The sequence below is a fragment of the Artemia franciscana genome, chromosome 13 (genome assembly GCF_032884065.1).
Source record: "Artemia franciscana chromosome 13, ASM3288406v1, whole genome shotgun sequence".
Classification (NCBI taxonomy): Eukaryota; Metazoa; Arthropoda; class Branchiopoda; order Anostraca; family Artemiidae; genus Artemia; species Artemia franciscana.
In genome coordinates, this window is record NC_088875.1 from 32,029,201 (window position 1) to 32,047,945 (window position 18,745).

The 18,745-nt window shown below is 34.4% G+C and overlaps 1 protein-coding gene across 1 annotated transcript in view; it reads right to left on the bottom strand.

Annotated features, from left to right (window-relative positions):
- The window catches only part of LOC136034804 (uncharacterized), a 55,283-nt gene that overhangs the window by 4,381 nt on the left and 32,157 nt on the right, over nucleotides 1-18,745 (bottom strand). The window contains exons 6-8 of the mRNA XM_065716220.1: nucleotides 11,549-11,692; nucleotides 6,759-6,925; nucleotides 1,664-1,961 (exon numbers count right to left, since the gene is read on the bottom strand). Coding sequence (XP_065572292.1) covers nucleotides 1,664-1,961; nucleotides 6,759-6,925; nucleotides 11,549-11,692 — 609 coding nt within the window. The remainder of the gene's footprint in view (nucleotides 1-1,663; nucleotides 1,962-6,758; nucleotides 6,926-11,548; nucleotides 11,693-18,745) is intronic.

Below are 18,745 nucleotides of genomic sequence, written 5' to 3' on the forward strand. Positions count from 1 at the left end.
TTTGCGGTAACAATAATGGGGACTTAATGACAAAGTGATTCTAACACATGTTATACCATTTTGAAAAAGGGTAATGCCAGCTTTGTCTTTCACTGAGACTGTCTGTCTTGGCTTTACTCCAATTGGCCATGGCTCTCAAGTCGTTCGTCACTTCCACCAAGTTTATTTTAATTCAAATTCATATGAAGAGCACTTTAATTCTTAACCATCTTCAAAGTCCGGTAGATATCACTACCACATATTCACAATATATGAGCTTGCTGAAGAGCTTGAGGAATGGTATTATTCATTAAGGAAGAAAACACGGAATGGAAAAGACTGATTAAATTTAGAAAGAACAGGAGTGAAATGAGCAGCAAAATCACTGATTTGGATAACCGAAACTGCGGAAGGGACATACCTGCTGCTATTTATTACATCTGAAGATGACTTCCGATCCGAGGGGCCGTCCGAAACATTCAGAAGGGCTTGACAGAAAGAACATCTAAGTTGACGTTTCAAATTTGTTTAATTTTAAACACTTTGCCAGACTTGGGCCGATGACAAGAAAAATATGAGAGAGAGAGAGAGAGAGAGAAAGGTTTATTTAAACAACAATCGTAGCTCAAATGGCTAATTTGATGTTGAAATACAAAACATGTTATTATGCACTATTATATATTGACGTAAAAAAGGGACAAAGGAGTTCTGGTAGCGGTTTGTCCGAGCACGCAATTATTCAAATAGCACGCTCAGGCACAAATTATAGCATCTGTCTCGTACGGCTGACTTTCAAGGCTTCTGGTGGTAAAATATCACGGTGAGCAGGGTTAGACAGCATCATTTTGCCAAACCTCAGGATAAACTCACCCAAACGAAGTTCCAAACTTTGGAGTTCAAGGGTTGCTTGGGAGTTGTGGTAGGAAATGTCCCTGTTACTCAGGATGATCCTGGTTGCCCGTTTTTGGACTGACTCCAGTTTCAGCATTAGATAGGTGGTTCTCAATACTGACGGGCCTCAGACAGGATAGGCTTATTCAAGAATGTGGCGTACGTAGCACAGGTATGCCCGCAGAAGACTGTGGGCGTTGCACCCGAAGAGACGCATTTTTGAAAGGGTTTGCAGAGATACGTTTGCTTTACGAGTGACACTATTAATATGGGTAGTAAAGGTGCAATCATGTGAGAAAATTACACCTAGTATTTTCACATCACTCACAACAGGGAAAGGAACTTGAGCGGGTATGAAGCCTCTCTTTAGCGGGTTCAGTCTAAGTATTTTTGACTTAACAGAGTTAATAGTCATTTTCATATCAGAGCACTGTGAACTTAGTAAATCGAAAGTGATGGCAAACAATTTCAAAACACATCGTAACAAAATACGCATCTATGTCTATAACAAGAATCGAAAGAAAATACAAGAAAAGGCGTTAAAGAGGTATTATATACGGTACGTGGAGTGTCTATGAAAAAGATAAGATCGTGTCTTATCAGATCTCATAAGATTAAATGAATAGGAATATATTTTTTATGAATTTTTTTTTTAATTCAGCATTGTTATTATCCTTTTGCACTCTCATATACAGCTTATTAATAACAGTTTGATTACTTCTGAGAAAAAACCTCAATAAAACAAAAAACACATTTAACGTTTAGTAATCACTGTTAAATAGTTTTTTTATACCTTTTTTATCACTCTTCCATCTTTGCTATCAAGGATTGAGATTGATTCCAAAATACTTTTACGCTCTTCTGTAGATTTCTTAGCTACACTGAATAGATCCAAATCATCTTCAAAGGCCCAAAACAGCTCATAGTTATCTTCGCTTAAATAAGAATAACTTTTTCGTCCATTTCTTCTAATCCTGGCACTAGACACTGCTCTGGAATGATGAGATTCCTCATGGTCCATTTCAGTCGGGTCATAAGTATATCCACCAGTAATTTGAATCGTATCGTCGGTCAAAGAGTAGTTAATGCATCTGTAAGTTAAATCAAATGCGTTATATATTCCTAAGGATCCTAACGTTTTATGGTCTTTAAAATACTAAGACATCAGAAACAAAGTCGTTCAAATGACACGGTAAAAAAAAGATGGCGACACAACTGTACGAATTGTTTTTGTAAATAAATTAACATGAAGTTTAGAGTTACCTTGCTCCCTTTAGCCTCCTCTCCAACAAAACTGTTCCTGAGAGTTTCAACTAGATTCACGAGACAAAATAGGTTGGAATAAATAATACTATACCTTCAGAAATCCTTATTTATAAAGTAAAAAAAGTCCCTACCTCCACCCTCCACATTAATAGACTACTTTATCAATATGCATTCATAAGGTAGTCTAATGCCGATTTCTAGCCCACCAGCCAGACTTTTACTAAAAAAAGAATGCATTCTAATACTTAATTTTTCACTTATCGGAAAAACAATGTCGAGTTCCAGCCTTGACCCAAAATTGGGGGTCAGACTCTACACACTTTTGGTGTCAATATGCATAAAATTAAAAGAGTTTTCTAGCAATGGGCTAACTTTAATGTACATTTTAAACAGGTAGATTCCCAGCAATAAGCAAGTTTCAAGCAACTGCGGTATAAAGTTTTTGGATTGCACGAAACCTGAAAAATTTTCTGCTTCAAACAAGGATAGATATTGAAGGAGACATCCACAGGTTCAATTCATTTCACTGGTCGACACACATGATGAATGACCATGGATGGTGAATGTAGCGCTAAGTAATTTTTTTTTTTAGAGTTCGTGGTAACGAACTGTAGTAAGGAACGACCCGGATCAATAGTAACCCAAACTCTAAAAAACGGAATTTTGATAACAATAGTTACATCAAAAGAATCACATTTTAATGTTGATTTCAAATATATATGTTTCATCAAGTTTAATATTACCCATAAAAAGTTAGGAGCCTGAGAAAATTTGCCTTATTTTAGAAAATGGGGGAAAACATCCCCAAGAATCATAGAATCTTAAAGTAAATCACACCATGAAATTCGTCGAATCAGAGAACCCTACTGTAAAAGTTTCAAGTTCCTATCTACAAAAATGTGGAATTTTGAATTTTTTGCCAGAAGACAGATCACAGATGCGTGTTTATTTGTTGTTGTTGTTTTTTTCCAGGGGTGATCGTATCGATCCAGTGGTCCTAGAGTGTCTCGATAGGGCTCATTCTAACGTAAATTAAAAGTTCTAGTTCCCTATTTAAGTGACCGAAAAATTGGAGGGCACCTAGGCCCCCTCCCACGCACATTTCCCCCAAAGTCACCGGACCAAAATTTTGAGACAGCAATCTTGTTCAGCTTAGTTGAAAACCAAATAAACATGTCTTTGGGGACGACTTAATCCCCCACAGCCCCCAGGGGAGGGACTGCAAGTTACAAACTTTGAACATTATAGTAAGTATAGTAATATAGTAATGGTTATTGTGAAGTGTACAGACATTTTCAGGGGACTTTTTCATGTTGGGGTTGGTGTGGGTCGGGGGTTACATGGGAGGATCTTTCCATGAAGGAATTTATCATGAGGAAAGAGAATTTCCATGAAGGGGGCGCAGGATTTTCAAGCATTTAAAAAAAAACACTTAGAAAATAAATAAAAAACATTTTTTTTTCACATGGAAGTAATGAGTAGCATTAAAACTTAAAACGAACATAAAATATTACGTATATAAGGGGGTCCATATCCTCCGCAATACCTTGCGGAGTAATACCTCCGCAATACCGCAAAATATATATAATTTATATATATATATTTATATATATATATATATATATATATATATATATATATATATATATATATATATATATATATATATATATATATGTATATATGTATATATATATATCGACAACTGGTTTTCGACAACTGAAGTTTTGAAAAGTTATTTTATATAATTAACAAACGACCCTCGCACCTAACCAATCATCTGAGGTCATAGAATAATTAGCCAAAGGTGGTAATTCTACAGAGTACTTTAACAATGGGAATGAATTGATCCCTTTTAATCACAAGGTGATGACCAGGGTTTATATTCATAATTATACAGTCCCTGATTGTGACCACCCTGTTTTAATCTCCTGTTCCCCGACCTTGCACATAGGCTATAGCTAAATTTTGCTTCCTTAGAAAGGGTAGAGGGGTGCAATTTTAACGATAAGAAGATTGTATTTAGGGAAGTTTCAAAGGAGAAATTAAATTCTATATAATTTTTTTTTTATTCTATTTCTTCCATCTTAGATTTGCCTTCATACATGGTTGCTAATTATTCAAGCATTAGAGGTTGTGAAGATAGCCCTAAATATTTAAACAAATTTATTATCCACAATTTGAGCAGAACATATTTCCTGTAGAATTTTTTTTTACCTACCTAAGAGCTGTTTTTTTTTTTTTTTTTTTCTTCTTTTTTTTTGTCTGAAGCCTAAAGGCAATTGAATATTTCTCATTATTGCCTCCTGGATGCTCAAAACTATTGCCTCCTGGATGTTCAAAAGTAACCTCTAGGGGAGGTGCAAGAGTACTCCAAAGTTCCTCTCGATAGAATCCTACCAAGAGAAAGTTCAAAAGATTACACATAAACGAAATGAAAAGAATGAAAATTATGAAATAAGAGAACAAATTTATCTTAGAGGCATCCGTCAGTCCGTTTTATATTAGCCTCTTTAAACTCTTTTATTTGACTTTATTGTGACCATATGCTTGTTGTTATGTGAAAAAATAAGTCATTTTAGTCTTCCGACTGATTTCAACATCCCTCTCAACATTCCCTGGAAGTTTTAACTTAATACTCTGAGCCATTCCTGAAAGTTTCATCTTAATATCCTTAGAAGTTTCTGAGATGCAAGAGATACATCTTTTGACAACTTATTAAAATATAAAATCATATGATTTAGTTAAACATCCTCCTCAAGATTCCTGGAAATTTTCAATTTAAGTAATACTAATAGTAGTTATTGCAGGTAGTAGCACTAGTCGCAAGTAGTAGTAGTAATAGCAGTCACAAGAAGCAGTGGTAGTCGCAAGAAGGAGTACTAGTCACAAATAGTAGTAGAAGTTGCAAGGAGTAGTAAAGCCACAAGCAGTAATAGAAGTCGCGAGCAGTAGAAGTAGTCGCAAGTCTACTAATAGTCAGTAGTAGTAGTAATACAAAAAAAAACAGCAGGTAAAATTACTACATTACAACAGGTAGTGGTAATAGTACCACTGTGAATAAGTACTATACACACAGTATCTTTCGATTATATTTCGGTTCAGTATTTTTTTCAACACCATGAGCATACCCAGAAAGTTTCAACTTAATTTTCTCAGACGCTCCTAAGACATTGCTGATACACTCTATTGACAACCTGCATACGCATAGTCTGTTACCCTTTGATTTCCCTCTGATCAATTTCGACTGTTAAAAAGGGCACTAGAACTTTCCATTCTCAATCGAATGAGCCCACTCCGAAGTTTCTAAGACCATTCCCTCCATGTGAAGTGGCTCTGAGAATAAAGTATAATTAATGCATTGAAGGGTTATGGCTCTTCACTACGGGCAGTGCATTTAGTTATTTCGTTAGATCTGACCATAAGGCTTTTTTGTATTTGTTTTTTTTATGGTTAGATTTTACTTAAAATTTACATTACATATTAAAATTCAGAAATCAAGAAATCGATGCCTTATTTTTTTTTTGTTTTTTTTTTTTTTTTGCTTTGTACAAAAAAACACAACCAAGCCATAAAACCAGGTGTCTATTGCCATTAACATATTTCTGATTTAAATGGAAAACAAAAGTAAAACAGGAATCCATCTATTAAAGTTTACATTATTATTCAAATTTTATTTACATTATTCAACTATTATGTCATTTTATTTGCTACATTACCGGGTATGGTCATGACCAACATGTCAGTAATTTGTAGGGCATAGGAAACATATTTGATAAAAGACAGCACAGAGCCAAAAACAAAACAGCGCTATAACTAGAGGCGAAACAGGGAGATTTAAATCATCTAGGATCCGGAGCATTGACTTACTTCTGACAGAGTAGGCACGCCTTTCACATAACCAGTGACTAAATTAAAACACGCGATGAAAAATTAATATTGAAATATTTGTGCTAGACCAGTGACTGTTGACCTTTTGAGCTCGGCAGCATTTTGAAAAGCCCAAGTACCGTGTTACACACAATGACCGGTCCGGTATATTGGGAGATGGAGGGGGAAAGAATTATCAACACTTTTTTTGCTCAATAGAGTTCATAGATTAGAATCTTAAAGACTTCTTTTTTTTTCGTTCGACGGATTAGCGACATCTGTCAACTATAATGAGACTTAAACCTCTGACAGACATGCCGTAGAACCACTACCACAGACCTCGACAAAGGTACAACAAAGGTGCGTCACAACAGGTGATAGCACCGCAAAATAAGCACTTTCACATTCAGCACTATGTATTTAACATTGTTTTGGTTATACAAAAAAAAGTATAAACATCGCAAAAACAAAGTGACACTTTTTATGGATATACAAAATTGTGGTTGAAAAGGAGAATTAAAATAGCCAGAACTTTACACAGTCAATCTTGGTTTTCAGGAGGAAATACAAAAAAAAGGATCACTTCAACTTGAAAGGATAAGAGTTTCGTTTAGTTTGTGCTTCAAGTTTAGTGTGTGCAACAAATTCTAGGGTGTCAGGATATTATATCAGGATATTTAAATCAACCATCACTCCTATATGTGGATATGATTATATATAGCTATATATAACAAAATGAAATAAATACTTACCTAAACTTTCCGTGGCCATTGATTATAAGTGAGGAAGTAGCAATGTCGGGATGAAATGTAAAAGACCTATCTGAGAGAAAATCCTCATCAGATATAAATACTTCACCGCAGTTCAGAATGTTTTTTCCATTTATGTTATTTTTCAATAGATTATTCACAGGAACGATCTAAAAAACATTTTCGATAGTTTGAATAAACCAACCATTTTCAAGCAAAATAGTATATTTACGCTTTTTAAGAAACGTGATGCTTTAGTGGCGAAACCTCTGATAAAGAATGTACGCAGGAATTTTCTTCGGGGGGAGGGAACCCAAAACCTTCGAAACAGCAGATATAAAGTATAATTTTTTTTATTTAGTAGCCAAATAAATGCGAAAAGTACGTATATCGGAAAATACAGAATAACTTTAATCTGTAGTATTGTAGCGGATGGGGGGAAGAAGACTGAAGCCTCAAAAGTACGTTTTAGGCTCAAATTATGTTCATAGCGATTTAGAACCAGTGATTAATCTTTTATATCCCACTGAAAGGGAAATTTAAAGGTTAATAGTGCAATATGGGTGCTGTGGGGGGGGGGTAGTTCTTCTATTGCGAAAACGTCGATTTTAATGAAAAATGATAGTTTCCGAAATTGATCCATTAAAAGCTGTACTTTATCCTGAAAAAGGGGGGGGGGATAAACGCCCTAATATCAAGGATAATTCTATTTTGTTGTGGAAAGCAAACTCTCTTTGTGAAAAAAAAACAAAAAAAAACAAAAAAAAAACAGTACAATCGCTAATTACTTCAAAGAGGGTAAAAAGTTAGACAGAAAATGGGCTAATATTTGGGCAGTGACTTGACCGAATAATTGCATGCTGTAAAATCCCATAAAAAGGCTTCACACATGTATCTAGATTCTTAATAAATGTCCTACTTTTGCCAGAAATCCCAAGAAACCAAGGGGAAATTAAACACTTCACGATTTTTTTTTGGGGGGGGGCGAAGGCCCCCTCCCCCTGCGTACGTGCCGGCCTCTAATTATGTTCAAGGTAAGTTAAGGTATATTTCAATACCGAAACATTTTATTAATATCCAACGAATTATTTACAGCAAATCCTGCTCTATATTTTTGACATAAAGATAAATTAGCAGATCAGACGACACATAAATCAACTGTATTTTCTCGCTCTTTTAATTTTAAGCTATAACAGTTAGTAGACGCTCAAAATTTGTTAACGCCATAACAAGATTGAAATTTCACTTTTCGTACATATAAAAAAAATATCGAAGAAAGGCTGCATTAGCAAGTTAAGAAGCTCAAAGCCTCAAGTAGTTCTTTAACACAAAATTTAAAACAGGGTTAGTAGTAAACAAATAAGTATGATGTGAAGACGCTAAGGAGAGCCGAAATGCGGGCAAGAATGAAAGTTTTTGTTAAAAACAAATTTAAATATGAAAAGAACTGAATTTAACATGAATTTTTTTCGAAGACAGCTTTGCTTTAGAGGTTGTGATGTCATAGGCTATGAGATGACCTTCACTGAATAGTTTTAAGAAAATACAAAATATGAATTGTGGTATGTATTTCTAACAATCAGGCAATAACAGAGCCATATAACTGGACATAAAACAAGGTTTATGTCCATCGATAAGGATCACTGCCCCAATATATACTCACAGCCCAATATTAACACCCCAATATACGGGTGTCAACCAGTGTTTCACTACATAGCAAGCGATATAAACTTGTTCCTTATGAACTGCAACATTGATTATTTAAATCAAAGCTAAAGAAACGAATACATTAAAAAAAATTACAACTTAACGAATCACTAACATCTTAGCTATAGTAGTAGTAGTATTAATTTATTAACCAAAGGAAATAACAAAGACAAAATCAATCGGTAGCAAACCAAAAGCGTTGCTTGCGAGGGTGTGTTACTAACAAAAAGAACAAAAAATAGAAGAAAAAAAGAACAAAAACAGAAAAACAATGAGTTAATCTAAAATGAGCAGAAAGGTGAAACCGTGTACCGAGAAAAAAAAATTATATAAATGATTCATACACAATCAAACAACATAATATCATGATCCCGAAGCAAAAAAAGAAAACAAAAGAAAAAAACAATAAACAATTATTTTCAATACTAAATCAATCAATCTCAATCTATTTCAAAGGTATGCCTACCAAGAAACCCCACACGCAGCACGGCCTTAAATTGATTAATGGGCAATTCTTTAATACTTGGAACAAGCTTATTCCATAGCTTAGCCCCTCTATAAATAATTGAAAAAGCAGTCCTACTTGAAACTAGGCGAGGAACCTCAATATTTCCACTTGTTCGATCCGAAAACTTCCTGTAAAACATTCTGGAACGCACCCATAATGGTACTTATACATAAAAACCAGTGTATAAAAACCACGCAATCCGGCTGCAGGCATTATATTTATCATACTATACATTGACCTGACCGAATCCCGGTTCCCTATTCCACAAAGTGATCTAATGGCATTATTCTGCAGTACGCGGATTGGGCGAAGTATTGAGGGGAATGTCCCAAGCCATACAGACGAGCAATACAAAATATACGGATGAATCAGAGAAAAATATAATAACCGTATAACATTTGAAGGAAATAAATGTTTTAGTTTACGGATAATCCCTAAATTCCGCGATAATATTCTACTTATAGCTTTTACATGGCACTTAAATGATAAAATTTCGTCAATAATAATCCCAAGGTACTAAACGGACTTTGACCGCTTAACAATTCCCTTCGGTGTAGCTATTTCCATAATCCAAGGATAATAATTTGGGGACCGTGAAAAAATAACAAAATTTGACTTATTTATATTTAGGTCAAGGCGGTTTATCTTCAACCAAAGACATGTCATAGTCATTGCTGCATTAATTGTTGAGGTAAGTTGTTGTTCAGTTGAGGCAACACACATCAATGTCGCATCATCAGCAAATAAGGGTGTAGTGATCCTGGTTCCCGAAGGTGCGGGATTCACTATATCCCCTATTCTAGAAGTAGTTGCAACAGCATTTGGCAGATCATTTATAAAAATCAAAAAAAAAGTAGGCCCTAACACAGAACCCTGGGGGATACCATATTTAACAAGACTCTTACTTGAAGAAAATCCATTAATGTGAACATAATGCTCTCTATTTTGGAGATAATCACAAATCAAAGCTAAAGTAGCCCCTCTTAGTCCATAAAATTCACATTTTCGAAGTAGTAATTGGTGGTCAACAGTGTCAAATGCCTCAACCAAATCAAGAAACAGACCCGCTACTCTAAGCTTATTATCAAGAGCTCCATTGATTATCGAAGTTATATATGATAATGCCATCTCTGTGGTTCTCCCTTTTCTGAAGCCAAATTGAATTGGATTTAACAGATTATGCAGTTCCAAATGATCATAAACTCTAGTGTTAATACACTTTTCAAGCAGTCGAGAAATAACGGGTAAGACTGAGATAGGCCGATAATTTCCTAGATCATTCTTATTACCGCCTTTAAAAACAGGGGTAATCTTAGCAATTTTCAAGCAATCAGGAAACGTTCCCCGTTTTAAGCACAAATTAATGAGAGAAGTAAGAATATCAGCAACATAAGGAAACGCTATTTTTAACACCAGAAGAATGAGTGAATCACTACCTGCCGATGTATTTTTCATCCCAAAGATAATTTTCTCTACTTCATCCCGAGAGAAGGGTCTCATATACATAGAAATATCAATTGGAGTCTTCATAAAAAACTCCAAGGGAGGATCATCATCAGAAGATACTATACGGGAAGATAAATCTACGCCAATATTAGCAAAATGTTTGGAAACAGCATTACATATCTCTTCGGGTTCCTTCGTTGGTAGGCCATTCTGCATTACTACTTCATCGGGAATAATAGAGTTCTCTGTCGATATCACACTTTTAATTATTTTCCATGTTTTTGCAGGGTTACCACAAGTCTCAGTGAATTTATTTACGAAATATTTTTTTTTGCATTTCTCAGTAATTTATTCAGGGCATTTCTATAATTTTTATAAATTCTTAAGCAGATCGGATCATTTCCATTATTTATGGCATTCTTATAAAGTTTATCTCTTTTATTAATACAGCGCAACAAGCTAGGCGACATCCATGGTTTCTTAGGATTATTTTTCCTTGATGACGAACGAACCATTATAAATGTTTTTGTCACTAACAAAATTAGTTTATCGTAAAATCTTTGAAAACTCGTATTTATATCATCCGTAAGGTCTATTAAATTATTCCAATCAACTTCTGCAATTGCCTGCTTAAATTTTTGAAGGTTACTCTGGCTAAATACGTGCATTGGACTCTTAGGAATTATTGTTGCTAACTTTTGGGGAATACAGAGATCAAATCTTGTTGAAATCCCAAAATGATCGGATACATCTGTAAAAATAACTCTTGGAGCTGAAAAAAACAAATTTGAAAAAATATTGTCAATTAGCTTTGATGATGAGGTGGTTACTCGTGTGTGCATATATTTATAGTTGGAAATAAACCATAGGACATACAAAGCCGCAAAAAATCCACAGAAACACTCGCATCAAGCTCACTTAGGTCAATATTAAAATCCCCGAGCATCATAAATGGATGTGAACTAGTTGCTAGTTTCTCCAGCTGCTTATCCAAAAGATCCATAAAGATTGGTATGGAGCCAGATGGCGGCCTATACAATATAATAACAAATGCATCTTTAGGTTTCAGCCTAAGCTGAAGAATAAATGGTTCAAAAACCATTTCCTGGTATACTACTAAGTCATTTCTTACCAAAACCTCAATATCGCTTCGAATATATGCACCGTTTCCTCCATGTTGCCGAAACTGTCGATTCCTATTGTAGAAACTATATCCTGGTATATTTAAAAGAGCGGAGTTGTGGTCATTCAGCCAGGTTTCAGTAAGACCGATGACCTGGAAAACCAAAAGATCACATACTTCATTTAAAAAATTAAACGAAGAATTTAATCCTTGACAATTAAGATGGAAAACATTGAGGCCTCTCGCATCTCCATACTCAGATTGGATTCCATCTTTAAACAAATATTTGGAACTAACAGATCTATAATGCCCTGCTACCCCAATGTCATAACACCGATGTAGCTGCTCCGTAAATATACCCCCAAAATCTACATTAGAAGCTTCCAAAGTATTAAGACGGATACTGCTCCGGGAATCACGATCATAAATAAGTTCACGATCAAAATAAATCTCGGTACATGGTTTCAATAAACATAACAAACAGACACAAAAAAGAAAAACAAAAATGATCCACATAATAACACAAATAAGAAAAATAACAGGCCATGAAAATATTGCCTGTAACCCGTTCATATAAAGCTCAAGCTTCTAACACAACGGCTCACAACTTAATAATAAGCACACATCACAATATCGTAAGAATACTTAAAAACTAACTTAACAAGACTTCAATAAGACTTGATCACCAAAATACACAAGTTACGGTATCAACAGATTCTTTGCATTGTACCAAAGCACTTTCGCTACAGTGTTATCTTTTTTTACACAAATAACAGGGGGTAAGGTAGGGGGTACCCAGCATTCCACTCCTTTATCCACTAGACATTTACGGATGGCCAGGAGTTCCTTGCGTACAATACGCACACGAGGCGTAACGTCATCACCAATAAAAATATTATTATAAGTGCTGAACTTTTTCCCTTTAAGTTTCTTCGCATTTTTCAGAAGAGAAAATCGAACTTGCGTATTATCCACTTTAATTTTAACGAACTTTTTAGAGCACTGGATAATAAAAAACGACGGCAAATTTTCGCTATTTAATGATAATCCAATTACCATCACTTCTTTAATCAAAGACTCAGCATCCTCGAATGGTACTTCATTCAATCCCCAAAATAATACATTGCACTCATTACTGCGATTTTCCTCCAAAAATGATTGGCTGACTACTGAATTTATTTCCTCTTTACATTTATTAATAATGTCCGTTTGGCCCTCCACAATATTCTTCAAAATCCGAAGTTCCGATTTAACTGATACAAGTTCATTCTCCAGCATATTATTTTTATTTTCAATCGTTGTAACACGATTAGTCACTGCACTAATATCTGATTTTAACTCCAAGAAATTATGTTGGAGCGCCTCAATGTTTGTATTTATGGATTGGACCATTTCCAGTATTTTAATAATATTTTCAGCATTATCTTTCTTTTAATTTAAAGTTCTACTCCTGCAACTACTATTACTATTCATCAACCGCTTGCTGCTGCAGCAAGCTAATAAACAGCCGCGCACACTCCTCCTCCAACTCAAATAGAGTACCTAGTCTTATTAAGAGTATATATTTGTTGTCTGCAGCAAGAGAAGAGATAAAAGAATATAATTCTAAATTTTGGTGCTTTCCTTATTTGTATTCCCACTGTGTTTAAGATTAGAACAATAAAAAATATAGAACGAGCAACACATCGGTTTTAGTCAAATCTAAAATCGGTAATGATAAGACAATCAATAATCTTGATGAAATTCGTGTGAAGGTAAAAAAAAAGTAAAGAATACCTACTTTTTTCGTTTTTATTACTCCAAGATCTATTCAATTTTGTTGGATTAGAAACTTGTTGACTAATCAGGAATACAGATTAAAACAATAAATACTTATATTTCTGTATGAATTACATGGCACATTTAAAATCAATTACTGATGATATATAAATTATTAGAATCTGAATTTGAATTAAATCAACTTGGTGAAAGAGAATAAAAGTGTTGAGCGACTGTTTATCATCGATGACTAGGGTAGGGCTAAGGTAGATAGGCATAGAATACCATCCCCCGAGTAAATGATTCAAAGATTTATAGCTTACCATGTCCAGAGGTAGGACTTGCCAGCAATTGGACATATGATATTGTTCATGTTATATGGGCTATGCCTACAGGGAAATCCCACTGGAATTACAATAGGAATGACTAAGATTTTTGGGTTGACTCATAACGGCTAATGTCTAAGGACTACTGGACTTGAAAGCAAAATATGAGATTAAAGTTGGCTGAATTTTCAGATGAACATGTGTCCAAAGCCTGATATGTCCACCCGCCTAGAGTCTCGGGTACGTTGATCAAGTTTTAGGATTGACACATGACCACCAAGTCGTCTGGACTCGCAGTCTTGTGCTCCTGACTATCTGGGCTTCAAAGATTGGATCGCCCGCCTGAGACTATAGGCAGGTGGGCCTATTACACTTAGGTCACTTGTTTTCACAGCGAGTCCAGGTGACTTGTTGGTCAACACATTTTTAGTTAATTTTGTGTTAGTGTAACTGTCTTGGCTTATAAATTTAGTCGGCTGCTTCAATTATACTGACGATATTGATATTAAAGCCTACGAAAATCCATCAGAAATCAATTTTCTACGTAGACATAAGAGTGTAGATGGCTTAGAAATTAATGTTTAAATGTCAATTATCAAAGAGAAAATTAAAGATATTACTAATAATTAAGTTTACCGAAACCCCAATTCCACCAACACCAGAAACAGTAGTAAGTTTTAGAAAAGCAGACTAGTACCTAAATAGTAATGTTTCATAAAGGAGCACAAAAAACTGTTTAAATATCAGTTATCAATGGGAGGTAGAAAGATAATCTTGATATTCATTCGTGGCATTAGGTATCAATTAAATATCTTTTAGTCTTTTCTTTTAGCTCCCTTTTAATATTTTCTTGGCTAAGATTTCTTAGATGGCTGAAAAGGATTCGTTAATTAGCTAAGCGTCCAAAAATACAGCCTCTGAGTCATCGTACTAACCAGACAGGAAAATCTCCACCGTCAACGACAAAGGGTCTCGGTTAGGGGATTATTCCTTCCTTTAAAAGACAGAATGCCACGCGTGCATCCAATGCTATCGTTAATTGTCTCAGAATGGGTGGTTTGCCAAGTCTGTTCGAAGTGCCTTTGGCTAGGGAAGTAATATAATCTTTCATAGGAGGGTGATACCCGATTGTTATTGAGATACCTTATACGAAAAAGGATTCCTAGAAGTGTGGCTCTAAAGACTGAAAGAGGTTGTCGAGAATAGATAAGATTATCGAAAAATTTTGCCCCTATAAATTAGTACTGAGATTGGGAATATGAGGTGACGGGAACATAGAGACTTTCAGAGGAGATTCCCAAAAGAGGTTTTCTCCAATAGAAATCATTTGGTAGGTATAAAGTCAAAACCACATCATTCGTAATTTATTTAGGTTGTTCTACTTAGAGAGTACAAGAGGAGGATACATCTTTGCACGAAGTAATTTGAGCTACCCATAAACAACATTAAAAAAGTATTTAGAAAGTTCCAAATTCAACATGAAAACGGAAATCTTGCTATAGTTACATTACATTTGCACTTGAAGTAGCATCTAAAGGTTTGTTCCAATTTGAAAAAAAAAATTATTTCGATCTTTTGTTCTCAATAATCTCAGTGCATGAAAACCGTTGTTTCTGATTCTATATTATGTTAATTTTACCCATTTATTTGAAGAATTACTTCAAAATTATAAACTAGAACTCTTCGAATTTGTGGGTATGAAACCAGGTGCAGATTTTCCATGCCTTTTAAAATTGAACAAATCGACCATGTTTTTTTGTTAGTGTATGTATATACTTAAAATGTAATACTTAATACTTACTTAAATTTAATTTAAATTTCAATTAAGTATTTATTTATTTAATTTTAAGTATTTAATTTAAGTATGAAATTAAATTTAATACTTTATACTATACTTAATACTTAAAATTTAGTGAGTTAAATTGGTTTTACTTATTTTTATTCAACATCAAACGTGCTGATTTTCTACCTTTTCCAACTAGGACGAAAATCTCACAAGGATTACAACAGAGTCCAAAACAGAAAGTCCCAGATAAATGCTTCAAAATTAATATCATTTCAAATAAAATTGAAAAAAAAAATGCCTGTTAAGGTTTTAAATGATGAAGCCACCTTTTTTAAGATGTCTACAACTCATGCATTTCCTTTTTTAGCAAAGAAATCTAATTTATTTATATGCCAATAGGCTCAATGTTGAAATACTGGGATAAAATCTGAAATCAAAGCATGAAGATTAAGATCTTCCTTTTTAATTTACTAAATTTTATACACTAAATTTTTAATTCCCTAGAATCTAATACATAATAACAGAAAAGATATAATCAATACAAACAGAAAAGAAAAACAAACTGACAAGTTTTCTGAAAAATATTCTGAGACAGCATTGTCAACACAGCTAATTAGTGACTTTTTATGTATTTTTTAAAAATCTCTACCACTCAATGGCCATTTTTTCATATATTGCATTTGTATAAACAAGTGAATATAACGTTATCTGTTTAAACAGCCAAGAATTTAATCTGTAAAAAGCAGTGTTTGCATTGGCTTTAAAAAAAGACAGGTTCAATAACCATCTCAGCATGTGCTATTTTCCATTCTACCACTGACGCTAATTAGGTAGACACTACATTTAGGTAAATGTAGGAAATCGGGGCAACATGGGGGTAATATAGTTATGAGGATTAATATCTACATAAATCCATCACATGTAGATATGAGGCGGGGAGGGGGGGCAATTTTGCTGTTTATTTGATTATCTCCATTGTAAACACCAAAAAAAGGTGTTTTTCCAAACCTAGAGAGGGTGGGTAAAAAAATTGTAAAAGGGATCAGCCGTTGTACCCTATCCTCACCCCCCAGATGACCCCTCAGGCAACAAAAGCTTTATTCAGATTGACCTCCCAAAAAAAGTACCCTAACTTACCAAGGGAGGTTTGAAATAGCCCTATTTCACTTCAGAAACTTTGCTTAATAGCGAAATACAAACGACATTCAGGCATCAACGAACTTACTGGATAAGATTTCAAACTGTGTTTTGACTGAATTTCGAACATTTTAGCTGGTTTGGTGATATCTAATAGACTAATTGAGTGAATTTAACTATTGGTCAAGCAAACCCATTAAACTTTTGTTCGAACAAGATCTCTGAATTTTAGCTGCCAATAGAAATAGAAATGGCTTAACATCCGGATAACGTAATATTTCAGAACGTTTAGTTCGTGTTAGGGCATCTGAAACTACCAGTGGCATGTGATAAAGACAGCTTTCACGAACTCTGATTAGAAATAATAAAAATAAATTCAAACTAAAGGATGCTAACATTTTCGAAATATTTAATACACCTCTGGATATATGAGCCAGTGATGCTACCTGGGTGAGTAAAAACATGGGTTTAAAAATTTAACATCGCGATAAAGCATATTTTTCAATTTTACTTTGGTGAAATCGAATACATCTGAATCCCAAAAGTGGGATTTTAATCAATCAGTGTCAAAAAGTTTGAAAAAGCGGCAACAGGGAAGTGAGAATGTCCAAGTAGCAATCTTGGATCCATAGCATAAACGCCAAAACACCAAATATCAAAGTGATATTAAAAGCAAATAATATCGTCCCCCAACGAGACAAAAACTTGGCAAGGAGCCAGATAGGGGTTCATAACAAAATCCTGCCTTCTTAGACCTTAGAAGAAATAATTTTGGTGAAAATGAAAAATAATTTACTGGATTAGCTCTTTAGTGACGTGAAAGCACAAGCTTTTTTTCCCAACTAAGAAATGGTATGTTAGTAGTAATCGGTTTTTAGAGTTAAACTGCGTTGCCCAAATATCAGACTGTCGAGTATATAGTACTACACAACTTTATGTGGCTACTGACCGAGTCATCTTTACATTCATTTGCCGAGAATATAAATCCAGGCATTAGAACTTGTGAATACTCATTTTGAAATCAACCAATCATTCATTTATTCACTTTTGCCACCGTTTGCCAGATCCATTTTGGATCGGCAAAAATGTCAAGGCAGATTACCAATAGTAGGGATACACCGCTCTGAATACTTGCACCTCAATCCGGAATGGTCTTACGAGGGATTATATTCCTGAAACCCATGTGTAGATTTACTTAAAAGGATATTTAACATATACAAGTTTAGAGATAACGCCTGGGTAAATTGCTGACTAGAAACACATCAGGCTCTAGAAATCTCTATCAGCTTGGTACAATTAATTTTGTCGTAAAAAGTCACATTTCAAGCTTTAAAGAGATTAGATAAAAATACAAGCTTTTTTAACTGAAAGTAAGGAGCGACATTAACACTTGAAACGAACGGAAATTATCCCGTATATGAAAGAGGCTGTCCCCTCCTGAACGCCCCACTCTTAACGCCAAAGTTTTTATTATTTCAAAAAGTACAGTTGAGAGAAAGAGTCAAACTTTAGCGTAAAGAGCGGGGCGTGAAGGAGGGGACAGCTCCTTTCATACACGGAATAATTACTGTTCGTTTTAAGTTTTAATGTCGCTCCTTACTTTCAGTTAAAAAAAAAACTTGTTTTTTTATTTAATTTCTGAAAATTTTGAGTAAATGCAGGTTTTGATTTTGGCTGACTGTACATGAATGATTAAAACGAAATTCGCAAGTTAATTTTACTCTTTTTGGCTAAATGGCTTTCTCAAATTTTTATCGAACGATTTTGAGAAAAAAAAGTGCTTAGTTGCCATCTAATTTTTTGGTTACTTAAAAAGGCCACAAGAACTTTAATTTTATTTACGAATGTTTTTGTAAATATACGTAATAGATATACGCAACTTACAAATTAACTTACTTAAAAAACTTTTATATTCGTATATTTTTATTACATTTATGACTGGGTTCCCCCCCCCCCCTCGTCAATACCTTGCTCTTTACACTAAAGTTCGAATTTTTTTTTCAATTCTTTAAGAATGACCCCTGAATCACAAATGTCATTTAATTAGAATAAATAGGTCTTTTGAAATTACTAAAAATACTTCAGCGTAAAGAGCGAGTAATTGAGTAGGGAACGAACCCCCTCATATATGTAATAATTTTTGTTCGTTTTAAGTTGTAATGTTGCTCCTTACTTTCAGTTGATGAAACTTTTTTTGTT